The sequence below is a fragment of the Vitis vinifera genome, chromosome 2 (assembly GCF_030704535.1).
Source record: "Vitis vinifera cultivar Pinot Noir 40024 chromosome 2, ASM3070453v1".
NCBI lineage: Eukaryota > Viridiplantae > Streptophyta > Magnoliopsida > Vitales > Vitaceae > Vitis > Vitis vinifera.
The window spans coordinates 1,378,172-1,403,316 of NC_081806.1; the positions used below are offsets into that span (position 1 = coordinate 1,378,172).

At 33.1% G+C, this 25,145-nt stretch overlaps 4 protein-coding genes across 6 annotated transcripts; 1 reads left to right on the forward strand and 3 right to left on the reverse strand.

Annotated features, from left to right (window-relative positions):
• Positions 1-67: 67 nt before the first annotated feature.
• On the reverse strand, positions 68-3,297 carry LOC100249570 (phosphatidylinositol 4-kinase gamma 2). The gene is made up of 3 exons (XM_010661095.2): positions 3,007-3,297; positions 1,184-2,912; positions 68-682 (listed from the first exon to the last, which is right to left on the reverse strand). Exons 2-3 carry the CDS (start codon positions 2,555-2,557, stop codon positions 305-307), a joined length of 1,752 nt encoding a protein of 583 aa, XP_010659397.1. The 5' UTR covers positions 2,558-2,912; positions 3,007-3,297; the 3' UTR covers positions 68-304.
• Positions 3,298-13,913: 10,616 nt separating this feature from the next.
• LOC100244404 (GDSL esterase/lipase 7) lies at positions 13,914-16,242 on the forward strand. Its single transcript, XM_002265368.4, has 5 exons — positions 13,914-14,286; positions 14,890-15,017; positions 15,149-15,388; positions 15,501-15,756; positions 15,837-16,242. The coding sequence occupies exons 1-5, from the start codon at positions 13,920-13,922 to the stop codon at positions 16,067-16,069; spliced, it is 1,224 nt and encodes a 407-aa protein (XP_002265404.1). The 5' UTR covers positions 13,914-13,919; the 3' UTR covers positions 16,070-16,242.
• A 75-nt stretch (positions 16,243-16,317) lies between these two features.
• On the reverse strand, positions 16,318-17,755 carry CBL05 (calcineurin B-like protein 05). Its single transcript, NM_001281257.1, has 8 exons — positions 17,686-17,755; positions 17,454-17,536; positions 17,233-17,292; positions 16,987-17,095; positions 16,856-16,908; positions 16,679-16,759; positions 16,478-16,590; positions 16,318-16,372 (listed from the first exon to the last, which is right to left on the reverse strand). The coding sequence occupies exons 1-8, from the start codon at positions 17,753-17,755 to the stop codon at positions 16,318-16,320; spliced, it is 624 nt and encodes a 207-aa protein (NP_001268186.1).
• Positions 17,756-19,264: 1,509 nt separating this feature from the next.
• CBL08 (calcineurin B-like protein 08) lies at positions 19,265-23,248 on the reverse strand. Of its 3 annotated transcripts, none has more exons than XM_010659810.3 (9): positions 22,959-23,248; positions 21,942-22,036; positions 21,373-21,455; positions 21,151-21,210; positions 20,608-20,716; positions 20,382-20,434; positions 20,129-20,209; positions 19,932-20,044; positions 19,265-19,538 (listed from the first exon to the last, which is right to left on the reverse strand). In XM_010659810.3, the coding sequence occupies exons 2-9, from the start codon at positions 22,030-22,032 to the stop codon at positions 19,469-19,471; spliced, it is 660 nt and encodes a 219-aa protein (XP_010658112.1). In that variant the 5' UTR covers positions 22,033-22,036; positions 22,959-23,248; the 3' UTR covers positions 19,265-19,468. The 3 variants fall into 3 exon arrangements, with proteins under 3 accessions (XP_010658112.1, XP_059596986.1, NP_001268184.1); XM_059741003.1 differs by having other exon boundaries at positions 21,942-22,053; positions 22,958-23,248; NM_001281255.1 differs by lacking the exon at positions 22,959-23,248 and having other exon boundaries at positions 19,469-19,538; positions 21,942-22,032.
• Positions 23,249-25,145: the final 1,897 nt, after the last annotated feature.

Consider the following 25,145-nt stretch of genomic DNA (forward strand, 5'->3'; position numbering starts at 1 on the left):
TGAAATGACTGTCACACCCTTAGAGTGGCTCTTGGGGCGTGACAATAATATCATAGACAATCCTACATACATGAAAACCGAACAGAACGGATATTATTCATAAGCTTAATCCTCTGTTCAACTTCTTAATAGTCTCAACAATGGAAAGAACAGAAGTGAAAGAAAGTCAAGGCTTCACCAGTGTAGTGGTCAGAAGCCATTGGCATTTCATACAACTCAGCGGTCCACCCAAAAAATGGACTGGTCATTTCAACTCTACATACATATATATAGTTATATACCTATAATATAAACCCCATGACAATTATTTCATAAGCTTGTCAAGTCGGGTATCAATCAGCTGGGAGATGGTCTCAAGAAATGCAGCTTCACTCATTCCAGGAAGCAAGGAATCCTGGGCTTCCTGAACAATCTCCTCAATGACAGATTCCTTGTTCAAGGTTACTCTGCACATGATGCTTCCAATTACAAAAGGAGTAAGACCCCTCTGTGCACCTTTCTTCAGAAGCATGGTGGAGATGCGAAGCGTGCGGGCACATTCAAGGGAAAGCTCCCAACCACAGAATTTCAGAAGTGCGATATCTTGCTCAGCATCCAGTGAGTTTATGTAGTCAATGGTGTCCAGGGAGAAAGGCTGGCGGGCTTGTGGCCAGTAAAGCCAATCAAAAGTGCAATCTTCAAACTGCAAAGAGGGCAACAATGTGAGTGTAAGAGTCAAAATAGATCTGAAAGGTTGTGTCTTATGCAACCAATACTGAAACTTTGGTGTGGTAAGACATTCTCCAGCCCTAAAGGCTAACATGCCTCAACGCAAGACATGGTGTCCAAAATCCAAGTTCAAAACCGGGTTTTCACAACAGATGCAATGCCTTTGAAAAATTGAACCTCAACCCTTTTGACAGAAAAGCCTATCAGGTTGTAGACAGAAAAGTTGTTTGAAATATGGGATTTGTACCAAGACTTGATATGACAAATAGCTCTTACATGAGTCGATTTTTACTACCCAATATTTTTTTTCTGCTTTTCCCAACTAGTAGGCCACAGTTTAATAGCATTTCATCAATCAAGATCAGTTTCCATAGGTCCAAAAGAAGCATTCCATGACGAGTATAATTGTGAAAACAAGATAATATTTGCTTGTTAATGAATGAACTATAAAGAATAGAAAGAAGAAAAGACTCACATTCTCAGGCAAGCAATATCCGTGATCAATTGGAATAAGCACAATCTGGCCATCTTTACCCTCTTTGTTCACCAGAATATTCCCAGCATGCCTATCTGTATTCGCCATTCTTATATCAAAAACACTAATCTTATGGACCTCCTCTACAGGGAAAGCCCCAGGGCCCATGTCCTCGCAACTTCCATGGCTGTTCATGAACTTCTGCAATGATCCAATCTTGACCTTCTCTTCTGAGCACTCATACCCTTCTGGATGGTTCAATCCTTTGTGCAAGCACTGAACCATTACAGTAGGTGGAACACCTGCAAAGCCAATCTCTTCATCTGAAAACAATCGAGGCCCACTCTTCGGATGATCCAGTACGTATGCTGCAACTTCCCTCACTGCTCCTTCTCCTACTCTTGTCCCCCTTTTCAATCCTTCACCATTTGAGGATGCAGGCAACCCTCTAGGATTATTAACAGCCATGGGCTCCTCATCCATGGGCTTGAAAACAGAAACATACTTGAGACCCAACGAATCTTGCATGAAATAAGTTCCTCCGGTTCCCTCAGACGATAAGATTGGGTGGTTCCCACTGTCCAATCCATCAAATGTGGAGTTGATCAAATCCCAAATAAATGAAGGGAACTTGAGCTTCGGATTAACAATGATAGGTTCCAACCAGAAATCTCTATCTGGTGGCTCCTTCTCCACAACCTGAAGCTGCTCCTCAGATCGATTCTCTCCTTCATTGGCTCCATCTCTTGTCCCTTCATTTCTATCTTCTGCAACAACTGATAGCTCAAAATCTTTGTCAACAGGCTTGGCTCTGACCTTAGCCGATTTCTGAACCAACAGATGAATGATAGGATCACTGGTACAGATATCATCAATGAGAACCTGGTCATCCAGCTTATTTCCATTGCAGAAAAATTCATGATCCTCAAGATCAACAAAGCATTTCCTGGTTTTTACAATTCGTTGCTTGAGGTACCCAACATTACTATATCTATCCACATGAAACTCGAATTCCTTCCCACATGCGGTTCTAACGGTGATGGCCAGGAGATCTGATAGCTTAAGAACCAAATGCAGAACATTCCCACTGGTGACACCGTAATCCCTAACAAGAGAATCGTTTCTTGCTAACTCTCTTCCCCCAAAAACTAGCTTCTGTTTCTTCACTACAAACCCTTGACATATCTGGATCCTAAATTTCACTGACGCTATCGAATCGGACTCCAAAACACGCAGAGGAATCACAGAACCGGCGACAGTGAGATAAACTAGGATTGATTCGCTGGAGCAAGGCTCTGGTTGGCCATGGAAAAAACCCGGTGAATGTACCGATTCACCGCGAATGGGACTCGATGCAACAGCAGCCACAGACATTTTTCTCAAAGCCCAGAAACCCTGAACCTTCTTTTGCCTAATTCAAATTACAAGCTTCAGTACCCATCAATCAATAGGTATGAATGATTCAATACAACAAGACCATTAACAATGAAATCCACTGAATCCTTCAAACCCAAATACACAGAACATCAAAGATACAAAGCTATACACAAATCAAAAATTGGAAAAAGGCGAAAATCTAAAATTCCCAACAAAGGAATTACAATTCCAAAGATTCAACAACTCAAACTCTCAAAAACCTCCAACAGCCTCAGGAATCGAACTGCATCACTCAAATCAACCACAATCCAGATATCAAATTCACAAATTTCAGCTCCCGGGGCTTCCAAACCTATGAAAATATGTGCATTAAGGGTTTCAGAGAGTGAGATGAACTGGGAAATTTTGATAACCTAGAGAAATGGAAATGGAGAGTGGATTCTTACCAAAAGGGGAAGAATCAGAGGCCAAAGAGTGAAGGATAAGAACTTATATTGGAGAACAAGAAAATGAAAGAGAGGTGCTGCAGAGATGGCAATTGATTGGCGATGAATCGAACCGATTTTCCACTTTTTCCAAAATTAGGCTCGTTTTGGTCACCAATTCACAGGTGCGATCTTCGGCGAGTTTTTCTCCTCCGGGTTGAACGTCGGTGACTGAGCGAGGACGGACTTTTAGCCGTTGGTTTGGGTCTGTGTATTTGCTTTGACTTGGCTACTCTGACGGAAATTTATTTCATTTTAAAAACGATGACGTTAACGGTCAAATTAACCGCCGTTTGCTAGTAAAAGGAAAGAAATTGAAGTTGCCTCCCAGGCTCCTACCAGTACGCTCAGAAACTTGCAAGAAGCTTCTATTCTATGTACGAAAATACCCCTCACCATACTTTTTGTTTAATTTTTTACTGGAGAAATAGAATAAAAGAAAGAAAAAAAAGAAATATTACACGTCGTTATAAAATTAATTTACTAATTAAATAAAATAAGAAACTTACTTGAACCGTCTATGATATTTCCTAGAATAAAAATCTATTTCATAAATTAAAATATTTTTTTATCCATTTTCACCAAAGTTATATTTGATTTTCTAAAAATATTAAGAAAAAATATATATTTAAAAAATAAAATTCTCATATTTAATTATATTAAATAAAAATATTAAATTAAATTTATTATAAAGTTATATATTTTTAAATTATTTAATTTTTATATTTAATAATTAAAATAAATAAAACAAATTTGAAGCAAGTCAATAATATACTCTCTTTTTTCTTCTTTTTTTTCTTCAAGAACTTTTAAAAGTGATTTTTGTTTTCGATATTCACCAAAAAAAAAAAATTATTAATTAACGATTCAGATTTGATGGTTTACTTTCAATGGTGGAAATTGAAAGTACCATGGCTTATTAAAAAAGTACCCTGGATTTTCCCAAAAGGCAAAGGGTATTATGGTTATTTCAAGGAATATTGCCGTTGGTTAATTTACCTTGTACAAAGCTATTATTTTATTCTCCCGAGCGCTTATAGTTTATAGGTTGCCAGGACGTAAGTGATGATGTTTCCGTCAATTGTCACATATCGCATATTTCTCTTCTTCCATGCGGGGTGATCTTAGCATAGCCCTAAAATACCTATTTATTAATTTCATTTTTTCCCATTTGTCTTTTTCCAACATTTTCTTAATATTGAAATATGTTTGGTCTTCATCAAGTATTAAGAAAATAATAAAAAAAATAATAAATTTTTTTTTCTCATATTTAATTTCACTATAAAAAATACAAAAGAAAGTGAAATATAAATAAAATTAATTAGAAATATATGAATTTTAAAATTATTTAATCTTTGAAAAAATAAATGAAATAAATTTAAAAAATGGTATAAAAATAATTTATTAATTTTAAATTTATTTTTTATTTTTTCTTTATTTTCTTTCCCTCCTATTTTCCCTCAAAATTTCTAATATCGAAATATAACTTAAAAGTTTTATTTATAAGTCAAACTATAACTTTTTTGAAAATAATAATTCAATCTTTTTGTAATTAAATATTAAAGTAAAAATTATTACATAAATAATTTAAATTTATATAAAAAAATTCTTAATTATATTCTACATGAAACATTCCACCATGGATAAACCCTTTTGTACTACAAAATATATTACAAGCTTATTTTTATTAATGACATAAATCATTGAAAATTTTATTTTTTAAAATTAATTCTAATTAAGATGATATTTTTTTTTTTCTAAAATCAAAATGATAGATTCAAATTTATTTGAAATATGAATAAAAATTGATAATAAAAAAATTGTCATTTAGACTTCATATTTCAAATAATTTTTTATTTATTTTTATATATTCATACAATACATCTTAATTTAAAATTTAATGCAAAGGGTATTTCAAACATCTTAAAAATTTTATATTTCAAATATTTTTTTTAGAATTAAAAAATTAAAAAAATAATAATCTAATGCAAAAGGGTATTGGCCTTCACAAAACCATGTGAGGACTTGTTATTCTTGTCCCCTCAATCTAATTTTTTTAGGTGTATTATTGTGTCTCGAAAGCACTACAATCTTTCAAGTCTCTCTTCCTTTCCCATTGAGAACTTAAATTCATCAAAATTAAATAAAATTTATTGATTAAAATAATCATTTAATTACAAATTGATATTTCCAAGTGAGATTTGCAATTAGGAAGGAAGGTTCACATGCATTGAATATTAGGCTCTATGATAAAAATGTAATGACTTGAGAACCCAAAAAGAAAACCCCAAATAAAGAAAACAAAGGTGGGTTAGAGTTTCCAAATATACTAAATGGAAAGGTGCATTATGAAAAAAGGAATTGTGATGTGTGGGGGCTAAGTTCTTTAGGTGTTCCCCCCTTTAGTGGTTACATTATTTTGTGGATCAAATTTTTTGATAAATTCAATTCATTCTAATTATAGAGTAAAGGACAAGGGACTTTATTCTCATTGCCACTATGATGGGATTTGCATGTGGGTTTGGACCCCCTCCCCTCCCCACCCCTCTCCCACACCCCACAACCTTGGTCTAAAAATGGGTTCATTGTTGACACATGGATTACCATTTTTAATGTGTTTATAAATTTTTTTCTCTAAATTAGAAAAAACATTTTTGAACTTGTCGGCGATTTTTTTGGTTTGATGACAAGATTGTAGTTTTAGGTCGTTGGCTTGATTCATTCGTATCGAAAGCATTTCAAATTCGTAGTTTTAACTACATTCATTTTTTGCTTTTTCTAGATAAATTATATATCCGTATTCCTTTTATCTTTTTCCTATTATTACTTCTTTGATGTGAAATGAGCATAACAAAATTTATGAAAAATATTTTTCTTTAAGTGAATTTATATTTCGTATTTCCCATTTCAAGATTATCCTATCCCGTTTAATTAAATATATATATTTTTATATTTTTTGACATACTAAAATATTTTTTTTATTTTTTTTAAGATAGCATTATTATTATTGTTATTATTATTTACATAGAATGCAATTAGGGGTTATCATCAAGTGTACATAGATAAGAATTTTAGACCACACAAGTGTCATAGAATTAAAAATAAAATAAAATTCTAATTGAATTTATTCTATGCTTTTGTTATTGCAAAGATGCCTAAATACTTATCATAAGTCGAGTTCTTGATTAATAACAAAGTCATAAGTGACTAAGCTTGTCTTGTCAACATGATATATGATATATCTACTTTTTCTAAAGATTCAAATTCTTTTTAAAAGAATTTATATATATATATTCTTTTTGTATACCCACCTTATATTTTTATGGGAATTTGTTCACTTTATATTTGTGGGAATTTTATGTCAAATAATTAAAAGTATGGTTGGAATCATGTCTATGTTATAAGTCATAACAAGTCATAAGAGAGAAATTAAAAAGTAATGTTGAAAATTTTTTAGCAGAAAAATTTTATATAGTATATTATGAGTCTTTTTAAATATTTTAGATTTATTAATTTTTTGTTGAAAATAATTTGCTTTCAAATAATTTATTTATTTTATCTTCTATTCACTCATTACTTATTTCTCAATTTTTTTTACTAAATAAAAAAAATGAAAATATTTGATTTTTTTTTTTGAATGCTATAAAATTATTGGTTTTTCTTTATTTTTTAATACTTAATAAAAATAAAATATTAAAAAACAAACGACTTAATATGTAATACTATTAAACATTTTAAGTTCTATTGAGAATTAAGTAAAAAAATAATTAAATCGAACCTATTGACAACAAATTTACTTTAATTATATTGGTTAATATCAATAGTTTATTTTTATCTGAATATAAAAATTTAAATATTTTGCAAACAAACACCACTTCTAAACTATGAGTATATTTGGTTCCACTTCTAATTTCAAGCTTTTAATTTTTATAAATTAAATTCTAAAATGGTTTTGAAAATAATGTCTAGTAATAATTTTTTACTTTAATAGAAAGTAAAAATATTTTAAAAAAATAAAAATAAATGAAACATGAGGTCACATCTCTTATGAAGTAACCATAAGATGTGAGACATATTACTAGGTGTGAATACATATATACTGTATTAATTCTAGAAATGGAATAAAGGTCTCTAATCTTTAAGAATAGGTCCGTGAGTTTCATAAGTTCATGAACATCAAGTGTTTGAACGATTAGTCAATTAATCTCTATTTTGTGTGAATCTTATCGTAATGATTGAAGGTTTAATATTTGAATTTCATTTTATTACTTGCAATTTTGTAGATTTTATATTAGTATCTAGTGGTAATATTTTACTTTAATAGAAAATAAAAATATTTTTAAAAGTATTTGAATCCTAAATTTCCTTACACAATTTTCAAAATAAAAAATTAACACTAGATCTCATAGAATTTTCTTCTTTGTCAAATGAAAAAGTTTGTCCCAAATTATAAAATAAAAAAATAGAAAAAATACTTCCTTTTACTTATATCTGTCTAATTATTACACACGTCTTTATTTTATTCTAAAATAAAAATAAAAATGTAATTTTATAAACAATAAAATTATAATTAAAAAAATATTAAAATAAAATTGATATTAGTTTTCATAATTTATTTGGAGTAAAATCCACTCGTGTCAGTGTCATTTAATCCACTTTATTAACATGACCCCCATAACTCCGGAGGAACCTTTTCCTAACTCTTTTTTACACGTGGCGAAAAGTCCGCTCGATCGGGGACGCTCTTGTATGCCGTTACCAGACATTACCGTTATGGCCGGCCAAACAGTGGACACGTGGTGTTCTTTGATAGGTGTTGACACGTGAGCTTTGGTTCACAATGGTCAAAAGTCCACCGTCCTATGTTTTCAAATTAAAGAGACGGGACAGCCTGTGGGTCCTACAGAAATTTTAAAATACGCTCGACCTCTGGAAGGATTCAGTGCGTCCGGTCATCAGGCCAGTAAATGATCGCCACGTTGAAATATTTTGACGTGGTCATCTGTTATTGGATTAATTTTTTGAGAAAGTGTAGTAGCTTTATTTTGACGTGGAGGCATTGGATTCAAACGATGAGACTTTCAATGTCTTGATGCATTGGTACCAAATTGGTTCGGTCCTTCCAAGTTCCAACAAGAGGGGCTTTTGAAAAAATTCGCACTTTAAAAATATATATTTTTTAAAATAAAGTTAATTTTCCTCATATACCCTTTAGATTTGGCTAAATGCACTGATTTTTCATTGATTTGAAATTTTATTAAACACTCCCCTACCCTTCTCATTTAATTTTAAATAAATTCATAAATAAATAAATATCATAACTTTTATGATTTTTTTTTATAATTAGTTTTTTGATATATTTTAACAATAGGAAATAAAATTTTTAAGTTAATTTTTTTAATTTAATTATATACATAATCAAAATTTGAATTAGCCCAATTTTTTTAAAAAAAATTGGAAGTCATCCAAATTCATTTATTTTAATTTCAAATGTATCAAAGAGGTTGAATGGAATAGTTTTCTACTAAGAAGTTCAAACAACTTATATAAGATAAAAAGAAAATAAATAATTATTTTTTATAAAAACAAATAATAATACTCTAAATAAAGGTGACAAAGTCCACTATGACGTTAACATGACTTGAACTTAATACATTTTTCACAAGTTTGAATTAAAATCTTATTTGGGTCATAGTCATGCTAACTACTATGATATGTTTAATAAACAAATCGTTTTCGGGTCGTAACTTATAAAATACAAATTTGACTTGAACCAACTTATTTAACCATTATATTAATTAATTGCATTATAATAGTAACTTATTTAACTTGTATTTCACTCGTAATGATGTCAAGTTTTAAAATTAATCATGTTAGCTCAAGGGTTCTCCCAATCGGGTTTTGATGATAACAAATCATGGTTAAGTGACTAATTGGTTTAATGATTAAGAATCTTAAGTATAAACTCGAAAATTCATCAAAGGACCAAATAGATACAAGATCGAGATGCTTGGAAGACTTGTGATCATAGGAAACTAATGTAAGATGAATGCATGAGTGCACTTAGGATTTTCACACGTTTCATGCATCTTAGAAAACTCGGTTTATTATTTAAAACTTCGATTTCATTAAAATCCGAGTTTTTAACTAATGTACCTTAGGCAAAATGTTTTATAATTGGTTTAATAATTTACCTAAAGACCTTGCCTAAGTGTTAGAAAAGAAAGGAATTAAAAAAAATAGGTTTTCGGGGCCAAAAAGGCTCAACCGGTCGAGGCTATGGCCAACCGACTCAACCAATTGACCTCGTCCGATCGAGGATCGGTTGAGGATGCACAAAATTTTTTTTCTCTCTCCCAGTAGTCTTCTTTTCCCGGTCGAGATGATTCTCTTTCCGGTCGAGGACTGATCGAGGTCCGGTTGAGCCAACGGTAACCTATCATGCATTAAATGATCTAACAACTAGTGAACCGGTCGACCCATAGCTCGACCGGACAAGGTTACTTTTTTACTGTTTTTGACTCCCGAGCTTAGAAACTTATAAATTGAGAGCTCCATTTCATTTTTTGAGAAGAGAACACTTGCATTCAATAGCCTACCTACATATTCTTAATCAAAAAGCTCTCATTTCTTTCATAGTGCATTAAATCACCACTTGCATATCCTTTAGTGCACTCTTGTATGTCATCCTAACTTTGTCTTGTATTTGAGCTATCCTTAAGTTAGGTTGAGAGATCATTTCTTGTAAAAATCTTAGTGTCAAAGCCTTCAAGAGGTTTGAATCTTGAAGAGATTGTGTAAGAGTTCATTAGAGCCGGAATCCAAGCGTAAGAATATTGGAAACTTGGTTGAAACTTCAAGTTAGTGGAACCCTCACTCGGTTAGGAGATTGAAGAGAGTGGACGTAGGCAAGGAAGTGTCGAACCACTATAAACCCGAGTTTGAATTCTCTAAACTCTATTTTTTTATTTTGCTTATATTGTGTTTGAATTTGTTGTGATTGAAAAGATTTTAAAAACCCAATTCACCCCCTCTTTTGGGTGTTTTTCTTAACTAAGCATAACCTTTGTTTTCTCAAATCATATTGACTTAAGTAAGACCCGATTCAACTTAATTATTAAATAAATTAATGGGTTATTTAATAATTATATTATATTTTCAATGATGTTTTAACCCAATTATTATTAACGATATATTCAAATTCATCTATTTAATTGAATATATGAGTTTTGACACAAAAAATATAACCCCAACACCATCTCTTACCCCATTTTCTAACACAAAGAACTTAACACTTATGTCGTGTTTGATACATGAGAACGATGAATGAGAATGAAATTTTTTTTCCGCTCCTATTTCTTCTTGAATAGGAATAGATTTGATGAATTCAATTATTGCGTTGATATGCATATAGGAATGTAAAGTTGAAATGGTTAATTGTTTTCATTTTAACAACATAAATGAAAGCAAAAAAAATGATAATAATATTTATACATATAATTTAAAATAATATTTTATTTTTATGTTAAAAAATGCTCTCACATTGACATTGTACACACTTTAAAACAATTTGTTATTTTCATTTGAAAAAATAACATCTTTGAGAGTTTCTTTTGCTAAATTAAAAAGAAAAAAAAACTATTTGGGTTTGTGATTTAAAAATAAAATTATTTTTAAAAATTAATATCATTTTTTGGTTGTTGTTTTTGAGAAACCATTTTTAAAAATAGAGTAATAAGTTTAATAATTTTTAAAAATAGTAAATTAATAATTTTAAATTATTATTATTATTATTTTAAAAATAATAATTAATTATGCTTTTATAAAATGTTAATATTTATATTTTTATAATTCTATAAAAATATAATTTATGATTTTATTATAATATTACTATTTATATTTTATTAAAAACTATTTTTTATTTATTTATAATTATAAAATTATTTTTATTTTTAATAAGACTTGAATTAAATTTATTTTATATTATATAAATTGAATTTACAATTTGTCTTTTACAAAATCAAATGAAACATTATTTTTACAAATAATTTACCCAAATATGTTTTTTGATTTTTTAATTTTTTAAAATCACTTTTAAAAATAACTTGCACATAATCAAAATAGGATGAATTGAAATTCCAATGTGACACGAAATGACCATTCCCACTCCTCAAACATAACCTTTACCGTTTAAAAAAGAAATCCTTTCCTGCTTTATCAGGGTGCCATGAGTTAAATTCCCTTTACTATCACTATTTCCGGTAGCCGGGGACGACGGAATGCCATGCTTGACCCTGCAATCTTCATACCCGGTGTCGTAGCCAACGTCTTTGCCTTCCTCAACTTGTGCTTTCAGTTGTTCTATGTACCCTTCCCGGAGATAAGGCAGGGCGCCATATTGTTCCTTCCCAAAGTTTCCGGACATCACTTTTAAGACGACCTCTTTCCTTTCGCTTTTCATTTTCCCCGATTATTGCGAAAGATTTCTCTCGGAGGTCTGCATTTTTTTTCAGGGTAGCTAGGCTTCCTCTGCCTCCTTCGCTTCTGTCTTCTTTTCAAGCTCTTGGGTTTTTTCATTAATAACCTTGTCCTTGTTGAGGCAAATAGAATCACGATCTTCTAATTTGGACACTAGACCTGAAAGTAAAGAAGCGGAATTGGGAGCTATCAAATGCTTATAAGTTACCATATTTGTAGCCCCTTAGTGGTCATGGCGGGTACAGGAATATCTATAAGCCTGTTTCGATCTTCTGGGTTGAGACTTGAAGGGCCCGCAACTGCACACTCAAAGGACGTTCCGACAATCGATTCAAAAATTCTAATGATATGCCTTAAAACATTGGGGAAAGCAACCCCCAAAGCGGCCATTGCCCTCAGCTTGCGGAGAACTCTCGACCTCGACTTCATTGCTTAATGGCAGTTCTCTTTCATTGAGTGTCATGGGGTTGGCAGCATCATGAAAGGGAGGTTCAAAGATCCCAACCCTTCTACTGGAGCTGGGTCTTCCCAAATCTTCCGGCGTTGCCCTCCATTTACTTCTTCTTGGGAGGTTGTCGGGGCGCTGGACCAGAACCGGTAGCAGATGTTTCTCCGGCCATCTGAATTAAGCCCATATTAGATTGGACTGGGGTGTGGGGAACTTGGGAAGCACTTCTTCTTTTGTGGTTGGTGAAGAGTGTTGGAAAGGTTTCTCAAACCCCTATTAAAAATATACTATTTATGGATTAAGAAAAGTTAATGGAAATATCTTTATAAATATTTTATATTTAGAGAGAAAAAAGTTATGAGAGAGATAAAATAAAGACGTGAGAAAGAACAAAAGACACTACTGAAATCGAAAGGGCTCACTAAGGTGTAGATACGAAGAAAAGTGAAAAACACTTGAAGTAAAAAAGTTTATGATTCATGGTGGAGATACAAAGAAATCTGATAATTACATTTAATTTTTTATTATTTGTAATATTTTCTATTATATAATGAATTTTTTTTTTTTTCATCTTTGGAGGTAGACATAGATTGATTGAACTACTTTAAAATTTCGTGTATTGTTTGTGTGGTTTGCTTTATTTTTGTGTTCTTCATTTAATATGTTTGCATTGACGATTTAAGTGGTATTAGAGCTAGGTTGAAGATGTCTAGAGAGTCTTGGATGAAGATGCCTAGAAACCTTGATTGAAGATCTCCCAAAGAATCTTATATGAAGATTTCATGGAAAGCAAAGGGAATAAAGTATTGAAGAATATTACATAAAGAATTTTAATTGAAAGTAAAGTCAATTTTTTTATTATCAATAATATATGAAACAAGAAGATAGTGGCGTGTGACAAGAATATGGTGCATGAAGGGAAGAGTGACACATAAAGAGAGTGATACGCAGTACGCACAAATAAATGATAGATTATAAAGAGATGGAAGATTATCTCAATAAAATTTGATTTAGGGTGAAGATTGCTAAGAAGGTGTCATATATATATATATATATATTATAAAAGGAATATTATAGATAATATTTTCTAACTTTATATGTGATTATAATTAGATTTCTTATACGATAAGGAAAGTTAGTGGAAATATCTTTATAAATATTCTTGGTCACAAGGGAAAAAAGTTCTAAAAGAGATGAGATAAAGATCTTAAGAAGAGCGAGAAACACTAAGTGGCACAAGATGACTCACGAGGGTAGGGTAAAAGACAATTTAATATGTTTTCATTGACATTGTTATTAACATAGATGGTCGATTTCAATTTCTAACACCAAAATGAAATGAGAGAAATAATTGATTTTTGAGATCCAAAAAGTCGCTTATTCCCTAAGGGGCATCATTTCCCCCCTCACCATTTTCATCAAGCATGTGTGGAGTGTAGCATAAGGATATACTTGTCTTAACTATCGTATATATCAAAATCTTAATATTTGATTTAAATATTAAAATTTAAGTGATATGATCATATCAGAAACAAATAGAATTGAAATATAAAACACTGTTGAATTGATACCTATTGAATTCTGTATCTTAATCTTTGAATATATATAATGAGTTTATACAAATAAGTCATATCAATTGCAAATAAATGGACCAAATACAAAAGAATTGAATTAAAATACAAGGGAATAAAATAAACTTAAAATACATATCAATGCAATAAAAAAAAATGCATACATGACACAATGTAAGGAGTCTCACTCTTCCGTAGTACCAATTTGATGTAGCATCGGGGCTAAGTACGAAACAGTTTTTATAATGGTAATATAAAGAATTTACACTGACCTTATTGCATTTTCAAGGGTGTTTTTGGACTTTTTCCACAAATTCAACAGTATATCTTACCCGCCAAATTCAGTTTTTTTTTTCTCTCTGTGTTCTCTCTCTGCAATGTTGATCAACTCTGCCATATTCCTCCACTGCATTCTGGTTTCCACCATGTTTCTTCAACCAAAAGCTCGGCAACACCCTCAAGAACCCGAAGAGCTCTTCTCAAACTCCAATGCCAATGCCCCTCCAGTGCCTCCTCGATCATCAGCTTCTTCATCATTGGTGACTTCTCCTTCAGCCTCAGCTTCTTCTTCTTCTCCTCTGGTTCCAGCCTTCTTCATCATTGGTGACTCCTCTGTGGACTGCGGCAACAACAACTTCCTCGGCACCTTGGCTCGCGCGGATCACCTTCCGTATGGAAGAGATTTTGACACCCACAAGCCCACCGGGAGGTTCTGCAATGGAAGAATCCCAGTTGATTATCTTGGTATTTTGAGCTTTCTTGATTCTGTTTGGTTGCTGGGAAAATGGATGTGCTTTTGGGCTTCTTCTTTTTTTTTCAAGTTTTCTTGGGTCCATAATGGTGATTTTCTTGATTTTCTTTGGCTGCTGAGAAAATCGAGAAAACTGAATGGACTATTGGGTTTTCTATGGTTCTTCTTGTTTTGATTCCTATTAGCAGTTAAGTGGAGATTTAATTTAATTTAATTTAATATTCAATCTTAATTTCCTTGGTTTCCTGCATTTTCTCAGCAACCAAATGGAGCATACATGTTTCTTGTTCTGATTTTAATTAGTCTTGATTGTGCCTTCTTGGATGGAAATCGTTGATCGGGCTGTGTCTGTTCAGCCAAACTTGAATTTCGCTTGAATTCCCAATTCTTAGAAATCTGGGGTACATGGGATTTGAATTCCATTCTAAGTTACCGACAGTTACACGATCAAACAGAGAAATGGGAATTGGGATTTTCCAATTCTAAACCCTCGATTCCCACCTAGAGCATACACATTCTTCACCTTTTGTTCTGATGAAATTAAATTTGGTGTAACCTTTTCTCATTACACTTTCTGTTTTGAATCCATTTCTCAGCATTACGCCTTGGTCTTCCTTTTGTACCAAGTTATCTGGGGCAATCTGGAGTGGTAGAAGATATGATTCATGGAGTGAATTATGCCTCTGCTGGTGCTGGAATCATTTTCTCGAGCGGATCAGAACTGGTAGGCTTTAATATGTGAAACAACTCTGCATAAAAATCCCGAAATTGATGACCTCCGATTAGAACCATGTCAGTTTTCAATCCAAATATGCTGTTCTGGTCTATGCAATTTTGATATCATTGTCCCTACAGGGTCAGCACATCTCCTTCACACAGCAGATTGAGCAGGTTACAGACACATTTCAGCAGTTCATACTGAGCCTGGGAGAGGCTGCAGCGAACGACCTAATCTCGAATTCGTTGTTCTACATCTCAATCGGGATCAATGACTACATACATTACTATCTGCTCAATATGTCGAATGTTCAAAATCTTTACCTGCCATGGAGTTTCAACCAGTTCTTGGCAACCACAGTAAAGCAAGAAATCATGGTGCATATATACATATCATTTACTCATATAGCATAATCATATCCATAAAACAGGCTACAGGATGATAATTTTCCTGGAAAATCTCTAATTCATTGATGTTGATGGTATCCAGAACTTGTACAATGCGAATGTTCGAAAAGTGGTGGTGATGGGGTTGGCACCTATAGGCTGTTCTCCCTACTACCTGTGGCTGTATGGAAGCCAGAATGGGGAGTGTGTGAAGGAGATAAACGATATGATAATGGAGTTCAACTTTGTGATGAGATACATGCTTGAGGAACTTGGTGAGGAGCTCCATGACGCCAACATCATCTTCTGTGATGTGTTTGAAGGTTCAATGGATATACTAAAGAACTACAAGCGCTATGGTGAGATCATTTAAGCTTTTACCTTCATTTTTTGGGTAGGATCCTTGTCTCATGCCATGAGTTCTGATCTCCACCTCCAGGTTTCAATTTCACTGCAGATGCCTGCTGTGGACTAGGCAGGTACCGGGGCTGGATCATGTGCCTTTCACCAGAAATGGCCTGCAGCAACGCCTCAAATCATATCTGGTGGGACCAGTTCCATCCAACCGATGTAGTGAACGCCATCCTGGCAGACAATGTGTGGTCCAGCCTGCACACTGGGATGTGCTATCCCTCAAACTTGCAGGACATGTTGGTGGCCAAGGCCAGATGAATCGATGGAGAAGCTTCTCAGCAAGGGCCAAATGCTTATTGCCCAATTAAGTATTTGATCTTCAGATTTTCCTATCTGATAACTTGAACCTCTGCAATTTTTATTAGCAAGAGTAGAATGTATAATACTCATGGATAGATCACTTACATTGTGAAATACAATGGTTTAGTTCATTGATCTTTGTCATAGATAAAATAACGGTACATAAATCTCTTTATTCTTGTGTAATCCAGTGTTATCCCAAGTTGTTAATCTTCAGGGTCTGATCTCAGCACAAAACTGGGAAATGAAGTTCCGATATCCCTGCAACAATGAAATTCCACCAGGTGTGTGGTGTACCTCTAAAATCATCTATATAAAGTTTCATTTTCGATAGTTTTGAGTTCAGTGAGGATAAGAGTGAATTACTTCAAATATGGGATGGTCATGTTCTTTAGTATGGATGGATTCCGAGAAATGAATTCATTCCACTCTTCTGGATCAATCTTTCCATCTCCTTTTGTATCTACTTCACTGAAAGTCTTTACAGATACAAAGCAAAAGTAATGCAGTCAACCATTATATGATCATACTATAACTTCTAAAGGCCTATCGTCCAGTAATGCAAACCTTATCAATAATGGCTTCAACAAGGTCATCAGAAAGGATCAAGTCTGACTCATTCAGGAAGGCGAAAACCATCTCCCTGACCTAAAACCGAGTAAATTCAAAAGAATGAGCACTTCATTTGGGGTAAAACTCATCTGCTTTCTTTTTGGTGATTAGTCCATAATAAGCAATCTTTACCTCCTCATGTTCGATGAAGCCTGTCTGTCCTGTATTGTATAATTGAAATGCAACTGTCATACAAGGATCAAAGCGTTAAGCCAATTATAAGACAAACACGAACTGCACTGGGGGTAAAGGGAACTTCATACAAGCAATTTTTTCTTCTTGGGGAGCATCTGGGTGGAAAATGCTCAAAGACCGGATGAATTCTCCAAACTCTATCATCCCATCATGTTTCAAGTCGAACAGATTGAAGATCTTTAGAAGCAGAATCAAACCAATATCTTGTTATTATAAGGAAAAATCAAATGGGATTACAGTGTTTAATTTAATGGTGTTCCAATTTTTGGTTCTTTTCTCTCAAATGAATATCAAGTATAGAGACAGATGCTGACCCTATCTGCAAGAAGACTCTGCTTCTTGCTGTTCCTGAATAAGCCAAGCCGAAACTCATCCTGAAAAACCAAAACCCAAATTCAGAATAATTACTGCAGAAACCATATCAAGTTACTTTAATCTGTGAACAAATCCACTGAGTTGATATTAGAGGTTCATCCTACTTCTTGGTTTAATACATTTACTAAATGGGTAATGGGAGTGATAAAATGGAAGTTACTTTGCTGATAAGTCCATCATCAACCACAGAACTGCTTAATTTCCTGAACAGCTCATACAAAGCTTCCACATCTGCCACTTTAACTGCAAGTACAAAAGGCAGTTCATGGAATAAAAGAAAATTAGCAGCCAAAAATAACCACAAAACTGATGCAAGTAGAACCAGAATGGATCAAAGAAGGTCCAATTTAAACCCAAAAAGCAAGTTAAATGACAAAGAAAATGAAGCTTACAGCAAGTTTGAGCAGCAAGAAGCACTGCGCTTTTGCGTTCCTGCCGCTGCTTCATACAAGCACAGCCCATCAAGAACACTTTTCTATATATGTTAGTAACTTAATCCTATGGTTTTCCTTTATATATATATATTTGTACTAGGGTTGTATGAATCTAAACCAAATTGAGTCATTTAAAAAGGAAAGGGTTAATAGTGAAGTTGGCTGCCCAAAAAGAGGATTCCTGAGAGTTACTTTTTTCCCAGAGAATCTTTAGATTTACCACTAAGCTTTCTATCTTCAATGAATAACCTATTTGTAATAGAGACTGGCACGGTCGAATTCAACATTTTGTTTGTTTGGGTTTGATTGATTTTCTTTCTTTTCTTGCTTTTTTTCCCTGTTAAACCGAGGTTTTGGACCCTTTGAAGAGCATTCTCTCTTGTAGAGTTTGTTATAAATGAAAGTAATCTTTTAATATGAAAGTTAACTGTACTCACTCCCATTTTGGATTTAGAGGATCATGAAGAACTCATAGTATATTAGATCTTTACGGATTTAAAGTAGTTTCAGTTTGAATTCAGGCATGATGCTAGTATGCTACCAAACCCAATGGGTGGAACAAAGGATCAAAGCTGTGGGGATGCTATTCTTTCCCATAAGTATCAAAACTTGATATCACCTATAAGTGTAGTTCTACAAGCAAAGCGTGTTGTCCATTTCCACCAACAATGGATGGGGCTTCTTCTTGGCCTGATAAATCCTGATGAAAGATGACAACAAATTCCTTTAGAACTGAGGATTATTGTCCATTTGAGTCTGGAATCTGGTGCTTTCTTCTTTGATGGGAGGATGCTAGAGAGGGAATTATTCCATACAAAGAGCTTACCTTTGAAAGGAAAGTTCTCTTGAAACACTGCTTTTTAACAAGAAAAGCCAGTCAAACTTAACATTTTTCTGGTTGTAAACCAATCTCTAGGGAGGATATGCAACCATGTTCTATGGTGACTCTTGACCTGCCTAATGGATTTAAAAAATATTTTCAGGTACTCTGGCATTTCACTTTTGGCTGGGAATTGCATCACTGGTTAAAGAATATAGGCTAAAGACGATATACCGTACACATGATTCAGAATTAAAGAAGCTAAAGTTGGGACTGGTTCTATCTAAGGAATGTATGCTGTCTGCAAGCTGATGAAGCCTCGAGAATAATATCATACTCAGCTAAAAGAAGTGTTCTATCAGAGTGCAGGGGAGGATTGAGAAAAAAGGCAGGCTCTGCCTTCTGGGTTTTTCCAGAACTTTCTAGATGATGGTACCGTAGAGAAAATGTAGTTTGGTTGAATCTCATTGAATTTTAAGGAGATGGGCAGCTACTGTTTTTGTTTATTCCTGATTCTGGTTGAACTAAGAGATCTATTCAGCAGGGAGATGCAGAAAACTATCACAAATAAGCGAGATTGGTGGAGAGATGGATTCGAATAATGCACAATCAATTTACAAAACCAGGTTTATGTTGTTAGTATATTGCAGCCTACATAGTGAAACATTGAAACGTACTATTGTTGAAAATAGAAAGACATAATCACCGAAAATATAAGATCAACAAAAGGAACAGAAGTACGCTATTTATTTATTTTCTGATAGACGAAGTACACTACTTATCAGCCTGATCTTATTTGTAACTACATTTTTAGGCTCTTCTATCATCACTGATCCACTCTGAAGTTACACTTCTCAACAGTGAATGCTTCTAAATGTGTTCAGCACCTTCGGTGACGGAGATGGATGAAGTCCAGGTCTCTTAGGCTACAATATCTGAATCTTGTACCTCAGAGTTCAGCACAAAGCTGGGAAATGCTAGAGTTATCTGCCTGGAAAAAATGAGCAGCAAAGTTGAAGTTCAACAAACCAGTACCACATACTTGGCATTGTACTTTAGATGAGAAATGAACCAAAAGAATTTCAAATTGGAAGGTTTGATATGCTCGTTGAAGAAGATAGGGTTGAAACAGGTGGATTCAGGAGTCATGTCAGGCTGAAAAGTGCTTGACATGAACCTGCACCCCCTGTTTCTCTTCAACCTTCCAACCCGAATCAAAATAAAAAGTACTTCAGTGTAGTAATAGCAGTTGGAGTAGTATTTTAAACAGTTCAAATCTAGATGTTTCTAATTCTAATTCATCTATGTATGGTAGGCAACTCAGGAAAAAAAACCGATGGGTGGATGTACCCAACTATTGTCAATGATAAAACTCAGGACTCACTTTAAGTATGGAAGAGTCATGTTTCTTAGGATTGATGGATTCCGGGCTACAAATTCCTTCCACTCTTCTTTATCAATCTTCCCATCTCCTTTCAAATCTGCCTCTGCCATTGTCTAAATAGATACAAACAAAAATTAACATCTACACAGAATAACAATTGAAATAGTCCACATGGCTATGAATATTGTATTCACCACCTTATCCACGATTGATTCAACAATGTCTTCTGAAATTTCCAGATCCGATTCATTAAGAATAGCTGAAACCATCTCCGTCAACTTCCGTTGTCATAATTAATTCACAATGCAGGTTGCAAAAAAAATAAAACAAAAAACAAAAAACAGAATCAGATTTCCAGGAAAATAAATAAATAAAAATCCATAATTGGACTACTTATACCATGGAAAATTGAAAACATAAGGGCAAAAGCAAAATTGCTATGGCATTCACCTCTTCACGCTCAATGTAGCCAGTCTGCCTTAGATCATACAATTTAAATGCAACTGCAAAGAGATTTTCAGCAAGTTAGTCTTCACAAAAGCATTTGGTTTGCAGTGGATAAGAGCTTATCATATACATATAATTCCATCTTAATTTGGAACAAGAAAAATGCATAGATGAGATTGTAAGAGAAAGTCGATCATGAAGTTATTCACTATTGCAAAATTGGTCTTACATTCCATTTTGTCTTCGTTGGGAGCATTTGGGTGAAAAATGCTTAATGATCGAACAAATTCTCCAAATTCAATGACCCCATTATGCTTAATATCAAAAAGATCAAACACCTGCAATAAATTGCCATGACATAACACAAACGATGACATTGGTCCTCAGCTCCTTGAGAATTTGAAATGTTTAAACCAAAAACATTTATAACCAAAATGAGGATGAAAGATAACTAGCCATTATAGGTCAGTGGCCTGCAGACTTGATCATCATTTATCAAAACCTGAATCAACCTGACAAGACTAGAATTTTCTGCCTGTGCTTTAAATGAATTTCCAAAATCTATCTTTCAGAGATTGACACACTCCAACTTAATCAAAGTACAAATTTTTACTGTGTTACTGTGGCTGCCAATCTCGAAAAAGGTTGAACAGCTTAAAGGAATTCAATAAAAGCTACCCAACTTCTTGGTCAATACAGGAAGTTTTATCTAAAAAATAGCCATGAACTTACAGTTAAGCATAACATATGAATTCAATCCAAAAATACATACCCTGTCTGCAAAGAGACTCTGCTTACTTCTGTTCCTGAAAAGAGCAAACTGAAATTCTTCCTGATTGGAAAAATGTTAAAAGAAATTAGCATAAGCGAATAAGACATCTCAAAACTCAGTCAAAGAAATAAAAGCCTAATCAACTTTAAACTAAGAACAGATCCTAAAGTTGAGATCACATATTGAGACGTGAAAGCTAAACTCCTCATAAAGAAAACCAACCTTGTGTATGAAACCATCATCAATTATGGAACTGCTTAGTTTCTTGAATAGATCGTATAATGCCTCGACCTCATTTACAGTAACTGAAAGACAAGTGAAAAGTTCCTTAGATTTTGACACGTTAGCTCTAAAGATTAGGATAAACCGAAAAATCTGCACGGCCACAAATCAAATGTAAAAATAATTAAACAGAATAAAATATAGAAGCGAGACATCAGTTGGACACACGATGCTTGGAAGCTAGAATATTTGGATATGTGAAGGAATATCAATTAGGGGATCAGTACTGCCTTTCCTTGAATTGTGCTTTTTATTTGCAAAAGTTGACAATTGACCTGATAAACTTCTTATGCTCACACTGCTGGGTAGCTATATGAAGGTTCAGCTTTATTGGAGCCTACCATTGAACAAGATGGTCACTTCACACCCACCATGCTCACCCAAATTCAAGATTATCAGAGATTGGCAGCGGTCCAATTCATAGACATTTAATTGTTTATAAAAAATAAAAATTAAAAATAAATGAATTCAAATAGCTGGTTGGATCAACTTTTAATTTGTCCACTTACAAGGTGTTTCAGAAGCAAGAGTAGTGGGGTCCTCGTACCCAGGATGCTGCTTAGCCTTCTTCAAGCAAAAGCAACGTGTAAAAGCAAGCATAGTTCTGATACAAGATTATGCCCCGGTCATTTATGCCAAAAATGCTATTTAAAGTTAAAGCTTATCAGTTCTCATATCAGATGGAAAAGAACAGGATGCATCCAAAGAAAAACTAACACATATGCTTGAAGCTTCCTCAAAACAATTCCCCAACTCAATTTCAACAACCCCTTGAAATACCATCACCCCAATCATGTTTTGCATAACAATTTGATCGTATCTGAATTCCATAAAATGAAACGAGTCGGTATTAACATGCCCTTTCTAGATCTCTTTTATTAAACGACTACTTGCCCCAAAAGCTTAAGTTGTTATAAAATGGACCAGAAATTGAAATCAAACAATCATTCTCACTCTCTTGCTGCCCCAATCCCAAAAATAAAAGAGTGGTGGGGGGAACAAACAGAAGATAACTTCAAACTAAGTTTAGGAAAAACCGAAACTCTGATACCATGTTAAACAACCAATTAGTAAAAAGCTTAAACTGTTTGATAATATGCCGACGCCAACAGTTCATATGAACTGTCACTCTCTCATGATCAATTAGTAAAGACCCAGTTCGGATCAAATCAAACTGTACAAGCCCATAATTTCAATTACTCAATCGTCCAGATGGGTATTGATTCTTCTCAATAGTTAAGCTTCCACAACAAAAGTCAACCGATTTAACAGCAACATGTTTCAATGAAATCAGAACCCAACTACCAAAAAAAAAACAAAGCGGGAACCCATTTCAAGTAATTTTCAGCATTTTCCTTTTCTTCCATCACTTCAAATTGTTATGAAAATCACAAAAAGAAATCAGGGTCCTCAAACCCATAACCATATACTCATGAACATGTTAAAAAGAAAAAAAGAAAAAAAAAAAAAAACTCTTATTCAAATGCAAAAATATCAGGCTTAATGGGCTGAAAAGGAAGAGTCACCTGTGAATGTTGATGACTCTCCTTCTTCTTCTTCTTCTTCTTCTTCTTCTTCTTCTGTTCTCTTCTGTGATGACCAGCTTTTAAATCTTCAATAGATTTCCTGTTCCAATGTCACCTTCCACAGCGGTTCAACGGCACCCTTTGCTCTGCTGTTGCCGCGTCCTCCGCGACCCCTGCAATCTACCAATCACAGCAGCTGATCTGGCATCGCGACACAGCATAACGACACGTGAACCCTTGGCGTGGCGAAGAATCAATGGTTGAAAACGTCGGCGCTGCCCTGTCTTCAGATCTCTTCTTCAACGAATCTTTGCTCCACCACAGCCGGACCGGATCTAGGGGATTACTCCCCTGCCACGTGGAACGTGACCTTTGGATAATTAATTAATTAATTAATTAATTAAATTTAAAATTCTTATTTTAATTTTTTTAAATCATTGTGTGGAATCAGTGGATATTCCCACGTCTTTCTTCCAAAATCAATTATTATAAGGCTTAGTATATATACATTAAATCATTTCTTTTTTCAAATTCCATTAGGTAACACCCTATAAATGTATAAATTTTATTTTTAAAAAAATAAAATTTAATTTTTAGAAAATTGTTAAACATTTCTATCTAATTTTTTTAATCTAAAATCTCTCTAAATTATAAATTTTATAAACAAAATAAATTTATAGAGGTATTAATTGATGAAATTTAAAATCAATTATTAGGTGTATTTACACACAATTTTAAAAACTTTAATGAAATTAACCCTATATATATATATATATATATATATTAAGTGGACAAACGTGGTTTTTATTATAATGAGATTTCTTGGATCTTACCTAAATTAAGTATCGTGAAGTGGAGTTGGAAGATTTCTAATATTGTGCGAATCTCTAAATTTAGGTATTTTGGTATGGGATATAATCAAAGTAACCACTTTTTTATGGGAGGCTTTGATCATCAAAAGAGGATCCACTTTCTAGTCTCCACCTTATAAAAACATCCATGATAAAATATTGATAATGACCCTCTAATATAACCTTAAGAAACCCATTTAATCGAAAAGTAAAAATTCAATTAAAAAAATAACAATTTAATAAAAAATAAAATAAATTTTTTTTACTTTTAAGTATTTTTAGGTATTTATGTTTAAAAAGATTTTATAGCATCATGACAATTATATGCATATATTTATTCTATAATAAAAAAAATAGATATCAAATTAAAAGGAATTAATTATTTTAAATTTATTTTTTTATTATTTAATAAACAATCATACATTATTATTTGTCAAGCTAGTGAATGAGTTCAAATTTCCAAAAATTTTAAGATTATTAATAAACAAACATACCTTATTAATTATTTGACAATATTTGTAAAAAATAAAAAATAAAGAAACAAAAAATTCTTAATTTTGTTTGAATAAAAGTTCTTAAAAATAATATTTTCTAAACTTTTTAAAAAATTAAAATAATAATCTTATTTAGGATTTTAACTTAGGTGTGTTGATAACTAGTTTAAGTTCAAACCGAATTAAGAAATTATCAATCTGAGTTTAATTCGATTAAAACTTTAATTTGAAGTGTTCAAGTCAAACTTAATCTAGTCTCATTTTTTTTTATGATAAGAGTTGGGATTAGGGTTAATAAAAAATTGGTGCAAGTGGTATGGGCAGAGGACGTGTGTCTACGATAGGATAGGAGGCGGGGGAAGGAACATGAAGTTGTGATGAAATTGCAAAAATGGGTCAACTAGTGAATAATGCTTTGAACATGTGTTGTGACGGTTTTGTAAATATTCAAAGAAATAAGGATAAAAATGGTAAAAAAATTACAACAAAATTTGCATTCTGGCTTTTATAGTATAAAAATATAATTTATAAATCTATAAAAGTATTAAATCAAGTTTGGAACGCTTGTCTCGAGTACCACGCTTGATTTTGTTCATTGGGCCTGGCCCGACCCAAGTTATGCCGGGCCCAGGGCCCCCGGACGTCCATGGAATGAGCTAAAAGAGCTTCTGGGATCCGGCCCAACAACTTGCCGGTGTAAAATATAAAGTTTGATAAATTTACAATAATATTTGCTCTATGTTAATAATTAATAACATGCTATTACCTATTTATTTAATAGGTAAAATTTATTAAATACGAAAATTAAACTCATGCTTTTTAGTTTTTAGGTTTTTTTTTTT

Bases quoted from the DNA above. Each gene is read 5' to 3' on its own strand.
- LOC100244404 (XM_002265368.4), top strand. From the start codon at position 13,920: ATGTTGATCAACTCTGCCATATTCCTCCACTGCATTCTGGTTTCCACC. The intron at 15,389-15,500 runs GTGCATATATAC...GATGGTATCCAG, and splicing joins CAGTAAAGCAAGAAATCATG to AACTTGTACAATGCGAATGT. The intron at 15,757-15,836 runs GTGAGATCATTT...CTCCACCTCCAG, and splicing joins AAAGAACTACAAGCGCTATG to GTTTCAATTTCACTGCAGAT.
- CBL08 (XM_010659810.3), bottom strand. From the start codon at position 22,032: ATGCTTGCTTTTACACGTTGCTTTTGCTTGAAGAAGGCTAAGCAGCAT. The intron at 21,456-21,941 runs GTAAGTGGACAA...CTTGTCTTTCAG, and splicing joins TCTTGCTTCTGAAACACCTT to TTACTGTAAATGAGGTCGAG. The intron at 20,045-20,128 runs GTGGTGAATACA...GTATCTATTTAG, and splicing joins TTGAATCAATCGTGGATAAG to ACAATGGCAGAGGCAGATTT.
- CBL05 (NM_001281257.1), bottom strand. From the start codon at position 17,755: ATGGGCTGTGCTTGTATGAAGCAGCGGCAGGAACGCAAAAGCGCAGTG. The intron at 17,293-17,453 runs GTAACTTCCATT...TTGGTTTTTCAG, and splicing joins ATGATGGACTTATCAGCAAA to GATGAGTTTCGGCTTGGCTT. The intron at 16,909-16,986 runs GTATGAAGTTCC...CTTGTATGACAG, and splicing joins CCAAGAAGAAAAAATTGCTT to TTGCATTTCAATTATACAAT.
- LOC100249570 (XM_010661095.2), bottom strand. From the start codon at position 2,557: ATGTCTGTGGCTGCTGTTGCATCGAGTCCCATTCGCGGTGAATCGGTA. The intron at 683-1,183 runs GTGAGTCTTTTC...CCCTCTTTGCAG, and splicing joins GATATTGCTTGCCTGAGAAT to TTTGAAGATTGCACTTTTGA.